The 22440-nt window shown below is 44.4% G+C and overlaps 1 protein-coding gene across 2 annotated transcripts in view; it reads left to right on the top strand.

Moving 5' to 3' along the window:
- Positions 1-22440, top strand: part of LOC115206649 (neprilysin-like) — a 79555-nt gene that overhangs the window by 23662 nt on the left and 33453 nt on the right. For both annotated transcript variants that reach the window (XM_029773822.1, XM_029773821.1), the window contains exons 3-6: positions 557-592; positions 739-900; positions 21774-21854; positions 21972-22067. In XM_029773822.1, coding sequence (XP_029629682.1) covers positions 557-592; positions 739-900; positions 21774-21854; positions 21972-22067 — 375 coding nt within the window. The remainder of the gene's footprint in view (positions 1-556; positions 593-738; positions 901-21773; positions 21855-21971; positions 22068-22440) is intronic.

The raw sequence follows: 22440 nt of genomic DNA, 5'->3' as shown, positions 1-22440 counted from the left end.
TTGCTACACCCGCAATAACATCTGCTAAACATGTGTATGTGACAAATAAAATGACTTCCTCATCCTCATTGTGCAGTACGGGGACTCTTGTATGAATGCTCCAAAAACACCCAAATACCCCTTTTAGAAAGGGAAACGCTGTCAGTATTGTGATATGGGTCTCAGTATAGAGATACGGGTCTCAGTATAGTGATACGGGTCTCAATATAGTGATACGGGTCTCCTCAGTATAGTGATACGGGTCTTTAGATGTTGTACATTGAAATTTAGTCATTCCGAACTTCATCGGTAACATTCCATTCCATTTTGTGTGATTTGAGCTGTTTTCCCTTTCCAGCTGTTCCATTCTCTGTGTAGCCTGCTGCTAGACTGGACGGAGAGGTATCGCTCGAGTCACTTGAAAAACAAGTGAAATCACAAACAAAGAATCTGGAACCTTCTATAACATGCCTATTACATCAAAAATAGAGATTTGTTTGTAAAAAAATATATAATTATTCTTTAAATTGGCATTGATGAATAACCAGGCTGATTTATGTTCTTATCCCCTTTTTAGATGGTGTCTGCACCACGGCGGACTGCACTCAGTCAGGTAAATACACACACACACACACACACACACACACACACACACACACACACACACACACACACACACACACACACACACACACACACACACACACACACACACACACACACACAGGTAGAATATGAGCTGTATTTGTCTGTGTGCAGCGTCTCGTCTGATAGAGAACATGGATGCCAATGTGGACCCGTGCGACAACTTCTATCAGTATGCCTGTGGAGGCTGGTTGAAGAAGAACATCATCCCAGAGACCAGCTCCCGATACAGCACCTTCGACATCCTACGAGACGAACTGGAGGTGGTCCTCAAAGGTTAGAGACACACACACACACACACACACACACACACACACACACACACACACACACACACACACACACACACACACACACACACACTGTTTTGCTAGGAAGCAGAATATGTGTGTCCAGGTCAGAGAGGTTTTGTGGCGTAGTTTGGATCCAGTGAGTTTACCAGGGAGGTGGAAGTGAGGGCTAGGTTTGGATCTGTTGCCCAGGAGTGTGGGAGTGAGGGCTAGGTTTAGATCTGTTGTCCCGGGAGGTGAGAGTGAGGGCCAGGTTTGGATCTGTTGTCCAGGGAGGTGAGAGTGAGGGCTAGGTTTGGATCTGTTGTCCAGGGAGGTGAGAGTGAGGGCTAGGGTTTGGATCTGTTGTCCAGGGAGGTGAGAGTGAGGGCTAGGTTTGGATCTGTTGTCCAGGGAAGTGAGAGTGAGGGCTAGGTTTGGATCTGTTGTCCAGGGAGGTGAGCGTGAGGGCTAGGTTTGGATCTGTTGTCCAGGGAGGTGAGAGTGAGGGCTAGGTTTGGATCTGTTGTCCAGGGAAGTGAGGGCTATGTTTGGATCTGTTGTCCAGGGAAGTGAGAGTGAGGGCTAGGTTTGGTTGGAGGATATACTGGAGTTTAGCAGCTTCTCCTTCAGGGAAAGACAGGGACTCTAGGAATAGCTACTGTTGTTATCTACAGCGTTTTACTGTGAATGCGGTCTCCGCCAACACAGGAAAATTTCCTTTAAAAGGTGCATAGAGGACAAGCACGATCTGATTAGAATAGTTGGATGCCTTTAACATCTGCTAGGGAGATGACTCTGAAGCGGATGTGGGTCTGGCCATCTGACTAGCCGTCTCCTTGCTATCTACAGCGTTTTACTGTGAATGCGGTCTCTGCCAACGCAGGAAAATTTCCTTTAAAAGGTGCAGTCCACCTGGTCGTGCTGCTGCTCCAGTTTCAAATATTCTGCCTGCGTCTATGGAACCCTGACCTGTTTACCCTGACGTGATACCTTGTACCATATCTGCGTTTTTCAACTCTCTAGAGACAGCAGGAGCGGTAGAGATACTCTGTATGATTGGCTATGAAAAGCCAACTGACATTTACTCCTGAGGTGCTGACCTGTTGCACCCTATACAACCACTGTGATTATTATTATCTGACCCTGCTGGTCATCTATGAACATTTGAACATCTTGGCCATGTTCTGTTATAATCGTCACCCAGCACAGCCAGAAGAGGACTGGCCACCCCTCATAGTCTGGTTCCTCTCTAGGTTTCTTCCTAGGTTCCGGACTTTCTAGGGAGTTTTTCCTAGGCACCGTGCTTCTACACCTGCATTGCTTGATGTTTGGGGTTTTAGGCAGAGTTTCTGTACAGCACTTTGTGACATCAGCTGATGCAAGAAGGGCTATATAAATACATTTGATTGATTGATTTGATTGATTGATTGACTAGGAATGAGCATCTTGTTAGCTCCATCTTGACAGTGGATTTACAGGAAGGGTCCCCTTAGACCTGGGAGGTGGGGGCTGTGAGGTCTGTCTGTGTGTGTGCATCAGTGCTGAGTTACGTTATGTTCCACGTTACCTGCTGAAGGTTTTAGAGAAGGCCAGTGGAATCCTGAGCAGGCTTACCAAGTGGAAGGGCAGAGGGGTTGTCTGATATTTATGGTCTGTTAATAAGGATCGTACGCTTTTGTTAACATATGCATATCATTGATACCATTTCAAAGGAAACACCTTGAAGTTTCTGTAAATGTGAAATTAATGTATGAGAATATAACACATTAGATCTGGTAAGAGATAATACGAAGAAAAAAACATGCGTTTTAAAAATATTTTTCTATCTTCTTTGAAATGCAAGAGAAAGGCCATACTTTCAGATTGGAGTCTAGGTGTAATTTAGATTTTGGCCACCCGATGGCAGCAGTTTGTGTGCAAAGTTTTAGACTGATCCAGTGAAGAATTACATTACACCTAGTCTGCAAGGAGTTTGCCCAAATGTGCCGAATTGGTCAATTGATACATTTTCAAGTACATAACTATAAAGAACATTCAAAAATGTTATGGTAATACATTTTTTTAGTTTACACTCTCCCAGAAATGTCATACATGATGGATCATTAGCTTATACAATAGTTTTCAGATATCTAGATGGTTGGACAGGGTGGGTGTGGAACCAGAGACAGCAGTGGGGTCAAACTGTAGACCCCAGTTCCTACATTTGAACATAAAAATAGATTTTATCAAACAAAGCTATGCTACATTTTATCTCTGGGACCTGCAGGATGACAATTCTGAGCAAGATTACTGAATGTAAGTACATTATTTACCTTCAGAGGGGAATGTATCAAACCAGATGCTGTGATAAAAGTTGTTTTATCATGACATCAAACAATAGCATGGTATTTTTTCACTGTAATATCTGCTGTTAATTGGACCCTACAGTAAGATTAACAATAATTTAAGTTTTCTGGCCATATAAGACATGTCTATGTCCTGGAAAGTTGGCTGTTGTTTACAATGTCATTCTAGTCACATTAGCGCACCTTAGCAACAACCATCCCGGTTTACGAACACCCATCCCATAGAGGTTAAAGAGCCCCTACAGTGTAGAACTTTTACCCTCTGTTAGGTTAAAGAGCCCCTACAGTGTTGAACATTTACCCTCTGTTAACCTCTAACATCTAGACGTTCCGCTAGCGGAATACCTGCTCCAATATCCAATGATAGGCGTGGCGCGAATTACAAATTCCTCAAAAATACAAAAACTTCAATTTTTCAAACATATGACTATTTTACAGCATTTTAAAGACAAGACTCTCCTTTATCTAACCACACTGTCCGATTTCAAAAAGGCTTTACAGCGAAAGCAAAACATTAGATTATGTCAGCAGAGTACCCAGCCAGAAATAATCAGACACCCATTTTTCAAGCTAGCATATAATGTCACAAAAAACAAAACCACAGCTAAATGCAGCACTAACCTTTGATGATCTTCATCAGATGACACGCCTAGGACATTATGTTATACAATACATGCATGTTTTGTTCAATCAAGTTCATATTTATATCAAAAACCAGCTTTTTACATTAGCATGTGACGTTCAGAACTAGCATACCCCCGCAAACCTCCGGTGAATTTACTAAATTACTCACGATAAACGTTCACAAAAAGCATAACAATTATTTTAAGAATTATAGATACAGAACTCCTCTATGCACTCGATATGTCCGATTTTAAAATAGCTTTTCGGATGAAGCACATTTTGCAATAATCTAAGTACATAGCCCGGCATCACAGGGCTAGCTATTTAGACACCCACCTAGGTCAGCCTCCACCAAAATCACATTTCCTATAAAAAAAATGTTCTTACCTTGCTTGTTCTTCGTCAGAATACACTGCCAGGACTTCTACTTCAATAACAAATGTAGGTTTGGTCCCAAATAATCCATCGTTATGTTCCATCAACAACGTTTTGTTCGTGCGTTCTAGACACTATCCCAACGCTAAATCTCGGCCACGAGCATGACGCAGAATTTGACAAAAAAATTCTAAATATTCCATTACCGTACTTCGAAGCATGTCAACCGCTGTTTAAAACCAATTTTTATGCAATTTATCTTGTAGAGAAGCGATAATATTCCGACCGGGAATCTGCCTGTCTGTATACTGAGGGAAAAACCGAAAGCCGGGGGCGGGGCGGGTCGCGAGCGTAAGGCTTAGTCCATTGAGTGACCACTCAGCTTTTGCTCTCGTGTGCTTCAGCCAGGGCTTTGAATTACGTCATTCCTGTTTTTCCCGGGCTCTGAGACCTCATTGGAGACGTGCGAAGTGTCACGTAACAGCAGAGATCCCTTGTAATAGATAGAGAGAATCAACAAGGGCAAGAAATTTTCAAACAGGGTACTTCCTGAACAGAAGCATCTCAGGTTTTTGCCTGCCATAGGAGTTCTGTTATACTCACAGACACCATTCAAACAGTTTCAGAAACTGTGGAGTGTTTTCTCTCCAAAGCTAATAATTATATGCATATTCTAGTTTCTGGGCAGGACTAATAATCAGATTAAATCGGGTACATTTTTTATCCAGCCGTGAAAATACTGCCCCCTAGCCATGAGAGGTTATACTCCCCTCCTCGTCTCTCCTCTGTTACACTCCCCTCCTCTTCTCCTCCACCTCTTCTCCTCCTCTGTTATGCTCTCCTCCTCTTCTCCTCCTCTGTTATACTCCCCTCCTCTTCTCCTCCACCTCTTCTCCTCCTCTGTTATACTCCCCTCCTCTTCTCCTCCTCCTCTTCTCCTCCTCTGTTATACTCCCCTCCTCTTCTCCTCCTCCTCTGTTATACTCCCCTCCTCTTCTCCTCCTCCTCTTCTCCTCCTCTGTTATACTCCCCTCCTCTTCTCCTCCTCTGTTATACTCCCCTCCTCTTCTCCTCCTCCTCTTCTCCTCCTCTTCTCCTCCTCTGTTATACTCTCCTCCTCTTCCCCTCCTCTTCTCCTCCTCCTCTTCTCCTCCTCTGTTATACTCCCCTCTTCTTCTCCTCCTTTGTTATACTCCCCTCCTCTTCTCCTCTGTTATACTCCCCTCTTCTTCTCCTCCTTTGTTATACTCCCCTCCTCTTCTCCTCTGTTATACTCTCCTCCTCTTCTCCTCCTCTGTTATACTCCCCTCCTCTTCTCCTCCTCCTCTTCTCCTCCTCTTCTCCGCCTCCTCTTCTCCTCCTCTGTTATACTCCCCTCCTCTTCTCCTCCTCCTCTTCTCCTCCTCTTCTCCGCCTCCTCTTCTCCTCCTCTGTTATACTCCCCTCCTCTTCTCCTCCTCTCTATTTCTTGACATCTCAAGTGTCTGTCGGGAACTTGCGTGGATTTTTAAACCGTACTATAATTATCAGTAGAGTACTCTTGGGGGGTCCTAATTTGTCTGAGTGAATAGGCATGATTGTCCACAGCCGAAGCCTGATTTTAAAAAGGTGTCTGAGTGTTTGATTCTCCGGTTTCTGTCTTTGATTGCTGTAATTCCATCAGTCTCCACTTTCTCTATCAGATGTCATTATCGCCAGAACAATGCTGTCAGGAGAAAGGTAAACAATGTTCCTGCGAATAGCAGTCAATGTTAAGACTGGAGTATCCAGTCAGTCAGGCTCCATGGTCCTGGAGTATCCAGTCAGTCAGGCTCCATGGTCCTGGAGTATCCAGTCAGTCAGGCTCCATGGTCCTGGAGTATCCAGTCAGTCAGGCTCCATGGTCCTGGAGTATCCAGTCAGTCAGGCTCCATGGTCCTGGAGTAACCAGTCAGTCAGGCTCCATGGTCCTGGAGTATCCAGTCAGTCAGGCTCCATGGTCCTGGAGTATCCAGTCAGTCAGGCTCCATGGTCCTGGAGTATCCAGTAAGTCAGACTCCATGGTCCTGGAGTATCCAGTCAGTCAGGCTCAATGGTCCTGGAGTATCCAGTCAGTCAGGCTCAATGGTCCTGGAGTAACCAGTCAGTCAGGCTCCATGGTCCTGGAGTATCCAGTCAGTCAGGCTCCATGGTCCTGGAGTATCCAGTCAGTCAGGCTCCATGGTCCTGGAGTATCCAGTCAGTCAGGCTCCATGGTCCTGGAGTATGCAGTCAGTCAGGCTCCATGGTCCTGGAGTATCCAGTCATTCAGGCTCCATGGTCCTGGAGTATCCAGTCAGTCAGGCTCCATGGTCCTGGAGTATGCAGTCAGTCAGGCTCCATGGTCCTGGAGTATCCAGTCAGTCAGGCTCCATGGTCCTGGAGTATCCAGTCAGTCAGGCTCCATGGTCCTGGAGTATCCAGTCAGTCAGGCTCCATGGTCCTGGAGTATCCAGTAAGTCAGGCTCCATGGTCCCCGAGTATCCAGTCAGTCAGGCTCCATGGTCCTGGAGTATCCAGTCATTCAGGCTCCATGGTCCTGGAGTATCCAGTCAGTCAGGCTCCATGGTCCTGGAGTATGCAGTCAGTCAGGCTCCATGGTCCTGGAGTATCCAGTCAGTCAGGCTCCATGGTCCTGGAGTATCCAGTCAGTCAGGCTCCATGGTCCTGGAGTATCCAGTCAGTCAGGCTCCATGGTCCTGGAGTATCCAGTCAGTCAGGCTCCATGGTCCTGGAGTATCCAGTCAGTCTGGCTACATGGTACTGATTTGTTCTCCTTGCTCCATATCCTCCATCTGGAACAGTGGCGTGTGTGTGTGTGTGTGTGTGTGTGTGTGTGTGTGTGTGTGTACAAATGGTGTGTCTCTTCTAGCCTTCAGGGTCAAAGGTGAATGTGTGTGGTCAACTGTGTACAGATAGGGGGTTATGTTTATTGCTGCCCGAAAAAGAAAATCTAAATTGGAGAAAGTTGAATCAGGACACAGAATATTTATCCAGGTAGAATCTGTTTATACGCACGGATCTAGATTCACCCAATCACCCAATCCGAACCATAAGTTAGTTAAAACAGAGAAATTTTGGCAATGAAAACCTTTTTCTACTTACCAAGAGTCCAGATTAACTAATGGATATCGTTTCTATGCCTCCGCGTGCCATTTGAACGAAGTTTAATGTAGTTTCTGGAGCCATAGCTAACTAGCTAACTAGCAATTTATAAAAGTCTACAGGAAAAGCTAGCATGCTACGACTTCGGGTCAGTCTAATGTAGGTCTCATATACCACAGGGTTACCACTCCTACCACAGAGCATGAGTGTAACCTTTGACCTCAAGTGTCCTGCCTGGTTAAACATGCCAACCCTGTTCAACATACACCTTATCTGTTAACAGTAGCCTGCAGGGCGCTGCGTTGGCCACACCTGGACAGTTCACGTCAGGTGTTAAACAGCAGGGCGCTGACCACACCTGGACAGTTCACATCAGGTATTAAACAGCAGGGCGCTGACCACACCTGGACAGTTCACGTCAGGTGTTAAACAGCAGTGGACTGACCACACCTGGACAGTTTACATCAGGTATTAAACAGCAGGGCGCTGACCACACCTGGACAGTTCACGTCAGGTATTAAACAGCAGTGGACCCACCACACCTGGACACCTGTGTCCTCAGAAGTGACTACACTTCAGTAATTTATAACTATTTTAATCAGAAATGTGAGATTTTAACCTTTCTTGGAGTGTGCAGTATTACTAGTTATTGTTCATGGCCCTCTCATGATAAATACTTACTTTTGTGGATTACATAGATTACATTTAGTTACATTTAACTGGTTTTAATTGGCAGGGAAAAATATGTCTGCACGAACAGCCTCAAAAAACCCACGCTGAACACCAAAAACAACAAAGAACACATTTTGTCATAACGTACACTACCGGTCAAAAGTATTAAGACCTTCTTATTCAATGGTTTTTCTTTATTTTTACTATTTTCTACAATTATTTTACTATTTACTATTTTCTTCAAAACTATGAAATAACATATATGGAATCATGTAGTAACCAAAAAAGTGTTAAACAAATCAAAATATATTTTAAATTTGAGATTCTTCAAAGTAGCCACTCTTTGCCTTGATGACAGCTTTGCACACTCTTGGCATTCTCTCAACCAGCTTCACCTGAAATGCTTTTCCAACAGTCTTGAAGGAGTTCCTACATATGCTGAGCACTTGTTGGCTGCTTTTCCTTCACTCTGCTGTCGGTCCGACTCATCCGAAAGCATCTCATTTGGTTGAGGTTGGGGGATTGTGGAGGCCAGGTCATCTGATGCAGCACTCCATCACTCTCCTTCTTGGTAAAATAGCCCTTACACAGCCTGAATGTGTGTTGGGTCATTGTCCTGTTGAAAAACCAATGATAGTCCCACTAAACCCAAACCAGATGGGATGGCGTATCTGTCACGTGTGCTTCCTCTCTGGCCTCTAGGTCACCAGGCTGCTCGTTAGGGCGCACACCTGTCACCAGCGTTGCACGCATAATGACACTCACCTGGACTCCGTCACCTCCTTGATTACCTGCCCATTATATGTCACTCCCTTTGGTTCATTCCCCAATCGTCATTGTTGCTGTTTCATGTCGTTGCGCTGTTTGTGTTTCGTTCATTTATTAATTAAATTATTCACTCCCTGGACTTGATTCCCGACTTTCAGCGTATATCCTTACAGTATCGCTGCAGAATGCTGTTGTAGCCATGCTGGTTAAGTGTGCCTTGAATTCTAAATAAATCACAGACAGTGTCACCAGCAAAGCACCCCAACACCATAACACCTCCTCCTCCATGCTTTACAGTGGAAATACACATGCGGTGGTCATCCGTTCACCCACACCGCGTCTCAAAAAGACACGGCGGTTGGAACCGAAAATCTCCAATTTGGACTCCATACCAAAGGACAAATTTCCCCTGGTCTAATGTCCATTGCTTGTGTTTCTTGGCCCAAGCAAGTCTCTTCTTCTTATTGGTGTCCTTTAGTAGTGGTTTCTTTGCAGCAGTTTGACCATAAAGGCCTGATTCACACAGTCTCCTCTGAACAGTTGGTGTTGAGATGTGTCTGTTACTTGAACTCTGTGAAGCATTTATTTGGGCTGCAATTTCTGAGGCTGGTAACTCTAATGAACCTATCCTATGCAACAGAGGTAATTCTGGGTCTTCCATTCCTGTGGCGGTCCTCATGAGAGCCAGTTTCATCAAAGCTCTGAATGGTTTTTGCGACTGCAGTTGAAGAAACTTTCAAAGTTCTTTAAATGTTCTGTGTTGACTGACCTTCATGTCTTAAAGTAATGATGAAGTCATTATTTGAGCTGTTCTTTCCATAATATGGACTTGGTATTTTACCAAATAGGGCTATCTTCTGTATACCACCCCTAACTTGTTACAACACAACTGATTGGCTCAAATGCATTAAGGAGGAAAGAAATTCCACAAATGAAGTTTTAACAAGGCACACCTGTTAATTGAAATGCATTCCAGGGGACTCCCTCATGCAGCTGGTTTAGAGAATGCCAAGAGTGTGCAAAGCTGTCATGAAGGCAAAGGGTGGCTATTTGAAGAATCTCAAATATAACATGTATTTTTTGCTTACTACATGATTCAATATATGTGTTATTTCATAGTTTCGATGTTTTCACTATTGTTCTACTATGTAGAAAATAGTAAAAATAAAGAAAAACCCTTGAATGAGTAGGCGTTCTAAAACCTTTGACCGGTAGTGAATGCACAAACTGTTTTGAATGGAAAGCATGTGACAGGTTTAATAACCACAGCTTTGTGGGGGTGGGAGGGAGGGATAGTTTTCCATCTCTGCTTTGTTTCAGGTATGGCATACTGGGCAATCATTTGCTTTTTAATTATACCTTGTTTGTGGAGAGAGACGTAAGGAAATGGGGGGGGGGGGGGTTGGCAAATGGTTGTGATCTCTGTGAGGAGGTCTAAGCCCTGCGTGACGCTGCACTCTATGACTGCTGTAACTAGCTTCATGAGAAACAGATCTACTCACTACTGATGGAACATTATATTGAGACACAATGGCTGGAAAACTCGGAATTCTACATCCAACTCAAAATTCCAACTCGGAATTCTAGCCTCTTTCTAGAACTCTGACTTTCCGACCTGAAGATCACTGACGTCATGATTTCACCTCGTATTTTTCAGAGTTCCCAATGTCTACAGACAGACAGCTGTGACATCATATCACAAAGGTTCAGCGGAGTCTGTCAATCAGACTGCAGTCACGTGACAGAGGATCAGACAATGGCTGTGTTCAATAGCATCAAATCCATGATGCATTGTGGGCAAATGGTGACTGACTGATCTACAAATAATAATGAGTAGTTATTTATGATGCAAGGTGATTTGTGAGTCAATTGTCGCCTGCACTGTTGGCTGCAATGTCAAACAAGACCAATGTCTGTCAATGGCATCACAAAGGGTCAGACAGTGGGCGAGTTTGAGTTTTGTCTGCAGTCGACTGCAAGTTTCTGCATTTGCCCAATAACAAGTTCACCCTGCAGCCATCGCCTACATAGTGGGAGGCTCTATCATCAACCAATCATTGTTTGTTTAGTTTGACCCACGTGAACTTGACCAAAGATATGACTGAAACAGGAACCGACTTTGCCGTGATTCATGTTTACAGTGGATATATATATATATATAGTTGAAGTCAGAAGTTTACATACACCTTAGCCAAATACATTCAACTCAGTTTTTCACAATTCCTGACATTTAATCCTAGTAAAAGTTCACTGTCTTAGGTCAGTTAGGCTAACCACTTTATTTTCAGATTGTGAAATGTCAGAATAATAGTAGAGAGAATGATTTATTTCAGCTTTTATTTCTTTCGTCACATTCCCAGTGGGTCAGAAGTTTACATGCACTTAATTAGAATTTGGTAGCATTGCCTTTAACTTTTTTAACTTGGATCAAACGCTCCAGGTTGCCTTCCACAAGCTTCCCACAATAAGTTGGGTGAATTTTGGCCCATTCCTCCTGACAGAGCTGGTGTAACTGAGTCAGGTTTGTAGGTCTCCTTGCTCGCACAAGCTTTTTCAGTTCTGCCCACAAATGTTCTATGGGATTGAGGTCAGGGCTTTGTGATGGCCACTCCAATACCTTGACTTTGTTGTCCTTAAGCTATTTTGCCACAACTTTGGAAGTATGCTTGGGGTCATTGTCCATTTGGAAGACCCATTTGTGACCAAACTTTAACTTCCTGACTGATGTCTTGAGATGTTGCTTCAATATATTCACATAATTTTCCTGCCTCATGATGCCATCTATTTTGTGAAGTGCACCAGTCCCTCCTCCAGCAAAACACCCCCACAACATGATGCTGCCACCCTCATGCTTCACGGTTGGGATGATGTTCTTCGGCTTGCAAGCATCTCCCCTTTTCCTCCAAACATAAGCATGTTCATTATGGCCAAACAGCTCTATTTTTGTTTCATCAGACCAGAAGTCATTTCTCCAAAAAGTACGATCTTTGTCCCTATGTGCAGTTGCAAACCGTAGTCTGCCTTTGTTATGGCCGTTTTGGAGCAGTGGCTTCTTCCTTGCTGAGCGGCCTTTCAGGTTATGTCGATATAAGACTATAGATACTTTTGTACCTGTTTCCCCCAGCATCTTCATAAGGTCCTTTGCTGTTGTTCTGGGATTGATTTGCACTTTTCGCACCAATGATCCTTCATCTCTAGGAGACAGAACGCGTCTCCTTCCTGAGTGGTATGACGGCTGTGTGGTCTCATGGTGTTTATACTTGCGGACTATTGTTTGTACAGATGGATGTGGTTCCTTCAGGTGCTTGGAAATTGCTCCCATGGATGAACCAATAAATTCTGAAGTCTTGGCTGATTTCTTTTGATTTTCCCATGATGTCAAGCAAAGAGGCAATGAGTTTTAATGTAGGCCTTGAAATACATCCACAGCTACACCTCCAATTGACTCAAATTATGTCAATTAGCCTATCAGAAGCTTCTAAAGCCATGACATATCTTTCTAGATTTTTTTGTTTAAAGGCACAGTCAACTTAGTGTACGTAAACTTCTGACCCACTGGAATTATGATACAGTGAATTATAATTGAAATAATTTGTCTGTAAACAGTAGTTGGAAAATTACTTGTGTCATGCACAAAGTAGATGTCCTAACCGACTTGCCAAAACTACAGTTTGTTAACAAGAAATTTGTGGAGTGCTTGAAAAACGAGTTTTGATTTACATTTACATTTAACATTTACATTTAAGTCATTTAGCAGACGCTCTTATCCAGAGCGACTTACAAATTGATGCATTCACCTTATGATATCCAGTGGAACAACCACTTTACAATAGTGCATCTAAATCTTTTGGGGGGGGGGTTAGAAGGATTACTTTATCCTATCCTAGGTATTCCTTAAAGAGGTGGGGTTTCAGGTGTCTCCGGAAGGTGGTGATTGACTCCGCTGTCCTGGCGTCGTGAGGGAGCTTGTTCCACCATAGGGGTGCCAGAGCAGCGAACAGTTTTGACTGGGCTGAGCGGGAACTGTGCTTACTCAGAGGTAGGGGGGCCAGCAGGCCAGAGGTGGATGAGCGCAGTGCCCTCGTTTGGGTGTAGGGACTGATCAGAGCTTGAAGGTACGGAGGTGCCGTTCCCCTCACGGCTCCGTAGGCAAGCACCATGGTCTTGTAGCGGATGCGAGCTTCAACTGGAAGCCAATGGAGAGAGCGGAGGAGCGGGGTGACGTGAGAGAACTTGGGAAGGTTGACCACCAGACGGGCTGCGGCGTTCTGGATGAGTTGTAGGGGTTTAATGGCACAGGCATGGAGTGCAGCCAACAGCGTGTTGCAGTAATCCAGACGGGAGATGACAAGTGCCTGGATTAGGACCTGCGCCGCTTCCTGTGTGAGGCAGGGTCGTACTCTGCGAATGTTGTAGAGCATGAACCTACAGGATTGGGTCACCGCCTTGATGTTAGTGGAGAACGACAGGGTGTTGTCCAGGGTCACGCCAAGGTTCTTAGCACTCTGGGAGGAGGACACAATGGAGTTGTCAACCGTGATGGCGAGATCATGGAACGGGCAGTCCTTCCCCGGGAGGAAAAGCAGCTCCGTCTTGCCGAGGTTCAGCTTGAGGTGGTGATCCGACATCCACACTGATATGTCTGCCAGACATGCAGAGATGCGATTCGCCACCTGGTTATCAGAAGGGGGAAAGGAGAAGATTAATTGTGTGTCGTCTGCATAGCAATGATAGGAGAGACCATGTGAGGATATGACAGAGCCAAGTGACTTGGTGTATAGCGAGAATAGGAGAGGGCCTAGAACAGAGCCCTGGGGGACACCAGTGGTGAGAGCACGTGGTGCAGAGACAGATTCTCGCCACGCCACCTGGTAGGAGAACCCTGTCAGGTAGGACGCAATCCAAGCGTGGGCCGCGCCGGAGATGCCCAACTCGGAGATGGTGGAGAGGAGGATCTGGTGGTTCACAGTATCAAAGGCAGCAGATAGGTCTAAAAGGATGAGAGCAGAGGAGAGAGAGTTAGCTTTAGCAGTGTGGAGAGCCTCCGTAACACAGAGAAGAGCAGTCTCAGTTGAATGACCAGTCTTGAAACCTGACTGATTTGGATCAAGAAGGTCATTCTGAGAGAGATAGCAAGAGAGCTGGCCAAGGACGGCACGCTCAAGAGTTTTGGAGACAAAAGAAAGAAGGGATACTGGTCTGTAGTTGTTGACATCGGAGGGATCGAGTGTAGGTTTTTTGAGAAGGGGTGCAACTCTCGCTCTCTTGAGGACGGAAGGGACGTATCCAGTGGTCAAGGATGAGTTGATGAACGAGGTGAGATAAGGGAGAAGGTCTCCGGAAATGGTCTGGAGGAGAGAGGAGGGGATAGGGTCAAGCGGGCAGGTTGTTGGGCCGCCGGCCGTCACAAGTCGCAAGATTTCATCTGTAGAGAGAGGGGAGAAAGAGGTCAAAGGATAGGGTAGGGCAATGTGAGCAGGACCAGTGGTAGAAAGTGGACCAGCGGTGTCGTTTGACTTAACAAACGAGGAGCGGATGTCGTCATCCTTCTTTTCAAAATGGTTGACAAAGTCATCCGCAGAAAGGGAGGAGGGGGGGATTCAGGAGGGAGGAGAAGGTGGCAAAGAGCTTCCTAGGGTTAGAGGCAGATGCTTGGAATTTAGAGTGGTAGAAAGTGGCTTTAGCAGCAGAAACAGAAGAGGAAAATGTAGAGAGGAGGGAGTGAAAGGATGATAGCTAGTTTTCCTCCATTTCCGCTCGGCTGCCCGGAGGCCTGTTCTGTGAGCCCGCAATGAGTCGTCGAGCCACGGAGCAGGCGGGGAGGACCGAGCCGGCCTGGAGGATAGGGGACATAGAGAGTCAAAGGATGCAGAAAGGGAGGAGAGGAGGGTTGAGGAGGCAGAATCAGGAGATAGGTTGGAGAAGGTTTGAGCAGAGGGAAGAGATGATAGGATGGAAGAGGAGAGAGTAGCGGGAGAGAGAGAGCGAAGGTTGCGATGGCGCAATACCATCTGAGTAGGGGCAGAGTGAGAAGTGTTGGAGGAGAGCGAGAGGGAAAAGGATACAAGGTAGTGGTCGGAGACTTGGAGGGGAGTTGCAATGAGATTAGTGGAAGAACAGCATCTAGTAAAGATGAGGTCAAGCGTATTGCCTGCCTTGTGAGTATTGGGGGAAGGTGAGAGGGTGAGGTCAAAAGAGGAGAGGGGTGCAAAGAAGGAGGCAGAGAGGAATGAGTCAAAGGTAGACGTGGGGAGGTTAACCTGTCTGGCGCATGTGGGACGAACTCGTCCCACCTACGTAACAGCCACTTCAATCCAGTGGTGCGATTTTTGAATCGTTTGAAATACTATTACTTCAATTTCTCAAACATATGACTATTTTACAGCTATTTAAAGACAAGAATCTCGTTAATCTAACCACACTGTCCGATTTCAAAAAGGCTTTACAACGAAAGCAAAACATTAGATTATGTTAGCAGAGTGCCCAGCCAGAAATAATCAGACACCCATTTTTCAAGCTAGCATATCATGTCACATAAACCCAAACCACAGCTAAATGCAGCACTAACCTTTTATGATCTTCATCAGATGACACACCTAGGACATTGTGTTAAACAATACATGCATGTATGTTCAATCAAGTTCATATTTATATCAAAAAACAGCTTTTTACATTAGCATGTGACGTTCAGAAAAAGCATAACCCCCGCAAACTTCCGGGGAATTTACTAACAGTTTGCTAAATTACTCACGATAAACGTTCAGAAAAAGCATAACAATTATTTTAAGAATTATAGATACATTACTCCTCTATGCACTCGATATGTCCGATTTTAAAATAGCTTTTCGGATGAAGCACATTTTGCAATACTCTAAGTACATAGCCCGGCATCACGGGCTAGCTATTTAGACACCTGGCAAGATTAGCCTTCATCAAAATCACATTTCCTATAAGAAAAATGTTCTTACCTTTCTTGTTCTTCGTCAGAATGCACTCCCACGACTTCTACTTCAATAACAAATGTAGGTTTGGTCCCAAATAATCCATCGTTATGTTCCAACAGCGGCGTTTTGTTTGTGAGTTCTAGACACTATCAGAATACTAAATCACGGTCTCGCGCATGGCGCATGGCTTGACAAAAAATTTCTAAATATTCCATTACCGTACTTCGAAGCATGTCAACCGCTGTTTAAAACCAATTTTTATGCCATTTATCTCGTAGAAAAGCGATAATATTCCGACCGGGATAATGCAATGAGCCTAAACAGCCGAATTAAATTTCTCCACGGGGGCAAATCGTGCACGCGCCTCATTCAAAGGTCCTCTGATCGGCCACTTACCAAAGGCGATAATCTGTTTCAGCCTGAGGCTGCCTCGTCAACCTTCAGGTATTTCCCGGGTTCTGAGAGCCTATCGGAGCCCTGGGAATTGTCACGTTACAGCTAAGATCCGTACTTTTCAATAAACAGATGCAAGACGCACGACTCCTTGTCAGACAGGGTACTTCCTGCATGAAACCTTGTCAGGTTTTTGCCTGCCATAGGAGTTCTGTTATACTCACAGACACCATTCAAACAGTTTTAGAAACTTTAGGGTGTTTTCTATCCAAACCTGAACAATAATATGCATATTCTAGCTTCTGAGTTGGTGTAGGAGGCAGTTAAAAATGGGAACATATTTTTTCCAAAATTCTCAATGCTGCCCCCTAGCCCAAACAGGTTAAAGTCACCCAGAACTGTGAGAGGTGAGCCATCCTCAGGAAAGGAACTTATCAAGGCGTCAAGCTCATTGATGAACTCTCCAAGGGAACCTGGAGGGCAATAAATGATAAAGATGTTAACCTCTCTAGGGTAGGTGGCACCAAATTGTCCCACCTACGTAACAGCCAGTGGAATCCTGTGGCGCGTTATTCAAATACCTTAGAAATGCTATTACTTCAATTTCTCAAACATATGACTATTTTACACCATTTTAAAGACAAGACTCTCGTTAATCTAACCACACTGTCCGATTTCAAAAAGGCTTTACAACGAAAGCAAAACATTAGATTATGTCAGGAGAGTACCCAGCCAGAAATAATCAGACACCCATTTTTCAAGCTAGCATATAATGTCACAAAAACCCAGAAGACAGCTAAATGCAGCACTAACCTTTGATGATCTTCATCAGATGACACACCTAGGACATTATGTTATACAATACATGCATGTTTTGTTCAATCAAGTTCATATTTATATCAAAAACCAGCTTTTTACATTAGCGTGTGACGTTCAGAACTAGCATACCCCCCGCAAACTTACGGCACATTTACTAACGATTTACTAAATTACTCACGATAAACGTTCACAAAAAGCATAACAATTATTTTAAGAATTATAGATACAGAACTCCTCTATGCACTCGATATGTCCGATTTTAAAATAGCTTTTTGGTGAAAGCACATTTTGCAATATTCTTAGTAGATAGCCCGGCATCATGCCAATAATGCCAATAATTATATGCATATTCTAGTTACTGGGTAGGAGTAGTAACCAGATTAAATCGGGTATGTTTTTTATCCGGCCGTGTAAATACTGCCCCCTAGCCCTAACAGGTTAAGCTTGAAAGGGCTGTGACAGCATGGGATTCAAAGGAGGAGATAGACAGGTGGGTCAGGGGAGAAAGAGAGAATGTCCACTTGGGAGAGATGAGGATTCCAGTCCCGCCACCCCGCTGGCCAGATGCTCTCGGGGTATGCGAGAACACGTGGTCAGACGAGGAGAGGGCAGTAGGAGTAGCAGTGTTTTCTGTGGTAATCCATGTTTCCGTCAGCGCCAAGAAGTCGAGGGACTGGAGGGTAGCATAGGCTGAGATGAACTCTGCCTTGTTGGCCGCAGACCGGTAGTTCCAGAGGCTGCCGGAGACCTGGAACTCCATGTGGGTTGTGCGCGCTGGGACCACCAGGTTAGAGTGGCAGCGGCCACGCGGTGTGAAGCGTTTGTATGGCCTGTGCAGAGAGGAGAGAACAGGGATAGACAGACACATAGTTGATAGGCTACAGAAGAGGCTACGCTAATACAAAGGCGATTGGAATGACAAGTGGACTACACGTCTCGAATGTTCAGAAAGTTAAGCTTACGTTGTAAAAATCGTATTGACTAAAATGACTAAAATGATACAGTACTGCTGGCTGGTGAAGTAGGCTAGCTAGCAGTGGCTGCATTGTTGACTTTGTTTGAAAGTGTAGCTGGCTAGGTAACCTCGATAGTTTCAGTACTACACCTTTATCATGATACAAAGGCAACTATGTAGCTAGCTAACATAACACTAATTAAGACGTTCCTTTGTAATGTATTTAGTTTCTACAATGCTGCTCGTCTGTAAAAGTTTCTTAGGTTTGGAAAATGGCGTCGCTGAGGACGAAAATAGCTGGCTAGCTAACCTCGATAATTACTCTAAACCACACAATTATCAAACTATGACAAAGACAACTATGTAGCTAGCTAACACTACACTAATCAAATCGTTCCTTTGTAATGTATTAGTTTCTACAGTGCTGCTAGTCGGTAAAGGTTGGCTAGCTAGCAGTGTTGACTAAGTTTGGAGAACGGCGTCGCGGCAGACGAAAATAGCTGGCTAGCTAACCTCGATAATTACTCTAAAACTACACAATTATCTTAGATACAAAGACAGCAAAGACAACTATGTAGCTAGCTAACACTACACTAGTCAAATCGTTCCGTTGTAATGTATTAGTTTCTACAGTGCTGCTAGTCGGTAAAGGTTGGTTAGCTAGCAGTGTTGACTAAGTTTGGAGAACGGCGTCGCGGCGGACTCAAATAGCTGGCTTGCTAACCTCGATAATTACTCTAAAACTACACAATTATCTTAGATACAAAGACAGCAAAGACAACTATGTAGCTAGCTACCACTACACTAGTCAAATCGTTCCGTTGCAATGTATTAGTTTCTACAGTGCTGCTAGTCGGTAGAAGTTGGCTAGCTAGCAGTGGGTTTGATGTTGACTAGGTGTGTTGACTAAGTTTGGAGAACGGCATCGCGGCGGACGAAAATAGCTGGCTAGCTAACCTCGATAATTACTCTAAAACTACACAATTATCTTTGATACAAAGACAGCTATGTAGCTAGCTAAAAATTGCTCAGATCAAACTAATCAAACCGTTGTAATGTAATGAAATGTAATATTACCTGCGAAGTACAGCACGACTACTCACTCCAAACCCGGAAGCTCAGAGACTCCAACCTAAGTGTATGTAAATTTCCGACTTCAACAGTATATATATATCAATACATACACGCATACAGAACATACATACATATAATAGGCATGGTTTCAGTCTGTGAGTGTCTGATATGGGGTTGGAGACATTATAAAGAATAACTTTTATAAACGATGGAAACACTGATTTGTTGATCCAGGCCTTGCTGTTGGAAAACCACATCAGTGTCTGACTTTTAGCTGTCGCAGATGCACATCCCTTGACTTCACTCGCTGACTTTGGTCTACAGTGTGCTTCCTTAGGCTTACCGCTCGAACATGTTATGACATCACAAAGGATGTGACAGAATGAGCGTGTTTTAACTGCCCAGGCAATGAGATCTGGGATCTTTCCCCAATGGGATCTTTCCCCCCACGTGTTTACATGGCTTCCATTATTTTGGTTGAGTTTGATTGACCACTTTACCGCATGTATGTCTGTCCGGCATCTCATGACATTACAAAATGTTACATTACAGAATGTCTGTCAGTCATCTCATGAGATTACAAAGCGTCAGACAGAATGTCTGTCAGTCATACATGCTATGTACATCATAGAGGGTGTGACAGAATGTGCCAAATTCAAAACAACTAGGAACTCAGGAAAAATACTCTAGAAAGAGGCCAGAGTTCCCGAGTTGGATGACCGTTGAAATAAAATAAAAAAATCCCAGTCCTTTTTCCCCAGAGTTCCCAGTTGTTTTGAAAGTGCTGAAGTCGGAGATTTGAACGCGGCATCAGGCATCTTATGACATCACAGAGGGTTTGAAAGAATGTCTAAGTCAGAAATCTTATGACATCACACAGGGTTTGACAGAATGTCTAAGTCAGAAATCTTATGACATCACAGAGGGTCAGACAGCACTAGATCTGTGCTCCATATTCAGCTCTTCAGCAACAATGCAGCTGTTTCCAGTTGTATGTACCCTAGTTGAGTCCATGTGGTGGATTTGAGGCCCGTGGGCTCTGCAGTGTTCTGTGTTGAATACATATACACAGAGGGATTGGCTCTGGGGAGACACACTTCCTGTGTAGTTCCTTTTTTTAATCAGGATGGGCCCTGAGGTTGGGGCCCAGATAAGGTCACATTATTTGTTTGTGTGTGTGTGTGTGTGTGTGTGTTCTGGGTCTCAGGAGTTTATCCACAGCACCGTAAAGAGTGACAGAACCGCAGGGTTGAAAAAAACAAGAAAATATCTCGTCCTCCATCCTTTCCCCCCAAAAACTGTAAAATGTGCAAAAAGTAAAGGGAAGCCCCGAAAGCTTCCAAAGTAGGTGTTTGCCACACGAGCATCAGGTGGTCTTTAATCCAAACAGAACCCCCCCCCTCTCCCCCAGAATTCAGTTGTTAATCCAATCACACACATGATCTGCGCCCTTCGGCAGGAAGCACCCTATGAAGGTTCCCTAACCCAGCGCTTCATTAAGATTACATGAGCACATAAAAAGTGTGCACACTAGGTAATGAGACTGCAGGGGTTCTGCCCTAACCAAAACAGGGGATGACGAGAGGATTTCAAGTAGAGGGAAAGAGGAAGAATGAGAGTTGAGATGACCGAGAGCTGTTAGTGTAAGAATGAAGAAAGAAAGAGGGCAGAGAGCTGTTACAGTAAGGATGAGGAGAGAGGGGCAGAGAGCTGTTACTGTAAGAATGAAGAGAGAGGGGCAGAGAGCTGTTACTGTAAGAATGAAGAGAGAGAGAGAGGGGCGGAGAGCTGTTACTGTAAGAATGAAGAGAGAGAGAGAGAGAGGGGCGGAGAGCTGTTACTGTAAGAATGAAGAGAGAGAGCAGAGAGCTGTGACTGTAAAAAAAGAACGATTGGGGCAGAGAGCTGTTACTGTAAGAATGTAGAGAAACGGCAGAGAGCTGTTACTGTAAGAATGAAGAGAGAGAGAGAGGGGCAGAGAGCTGTTGCTGTAAGAATGAAGAGAGAGAGAGAGGGGCAGAGAGCTGTTACTGTAAGAATGAAGAGAGAGAGAGAGGGGCAGAGAGCTGTTACTGTAAGAATGAAGAGAGAGAGAGAGGGGCAGAGAGCTGTTGCTGTAAGAATGAAGAGAGAGAGAGAGAGCTGTTACTGTAAGAAAGAAGAAAGATTGGGGCAGAGGGCTGTTACTGTAAAAATGAAGAAACATTGGGGCAGAGAGCTGTTACTGTAAGAATGAAGAAAGATTAGGGCAGAGAGCTGTTACTGAAAGAATGAAGAAAGATTAGGGCAGAGAGCTGTTACTTTAAGAAAGAAGAATGATTGTGGCAGAGGAGAGGTAGCATTTCAGTGTGAGATTCTAAAAGGGTAGAGAGAAAATGAAAAGCACATTCTTTGTCTTATTAACTCTAGCAAATGGATTTTGTCCTACAATTACCAGTGCATGTAGGAATGACCACAGATTTAAAGCATTGTTTTTTTCCTGTTTGTTTTTTGGTTTCCACAGTTCTGTGATGTTTCTCAATGCTTGTTATGTGGTGAAAAGCAGCAGTGCCAGCAGACCGACAGCCCCTTGGCCCAGAGTCTGACTGTGTACTGTCTGCTCTAAAGAGACATGTCACAGTCCCTCTGAGGGGGACATTGTCCTGCAAAACACAGCTCACATGCTCCATGTTACTTGCAACACTCACAGCTTAACTCAAATCCAAACCTCTTTTTGATTTTCAGTTTAAAAGCAAACATCAACACAGATGTGCTGCAAATCTATAACCTCTATAATATTTTGTAGGTGTTCTAGAGAGAAGTGTGAAGGGGGAGGCCAGTGCCCTCACTAAAGCCAAGACACTCTACAGATCCTGCACCAATGAGAGTGAGTCTGTTATGTTGAGGTCAATTACATTTCAATTCAGTAAGTCATTAAAGTCCAATGAGCTGTCTACCTGTGAGTTAATCTGGGTCACTTTTGTGTTTTTTTCCCCCTCTGAAGGTCAGATTGAGAAAAGGGGCGGAACTCCTTTACTAGACATACTTCCTAATGTGTTTGAGTGGCCAATAGCAACAGACCACTGGGAGACTGTCTATGGTGAACTACACTATGCCCTTCGACCTCTGTGTTTCCTACACCTATTTTAGTTAACCTCACCTCAAACCAATTACCTCCTCTCCTCAAACCAATTACCTCCTCTCCTCTCCTCTAACCAATCCTCTCCTCAAACCAATCCTCTCCTCTCCTCTTCTCAAACCAATCCTCTCCTCTCCTCAAACCAATCCTCTCCTCAAACCAATTACCTCCTCTCCTCAAACCAATTACCTCCTCTCCTCTCCTCTAACCAATCCTCTCCTCAAACCAATTCTCTCCTCTCCTCAAACCAATCCTCTCCTCTCCTCAAACCAATCCTCTCCTCAAACCAATCCTCTCCTCTAACCAATCCTCTCCTCTCCTCTAACCAATCATC

The sequence above is a fragment of the Salmo trutta genome, chromosome 13, assembly GCF_901001165.1.
Source record: "Salmo trutta chromosome 13, fSalTru1.1, whole genome shotgun sequence".
In the NCBI taxonomy this organism is placed as follows: Eukaryota; Metazoa; Chordata; class Actinopteri; order Salmoniformes; family Salmonidae; genus Salmo; species Salmo trutta.
This window is presented reverse-complemented; position numbering and strand designations above follow the sequence as displayed.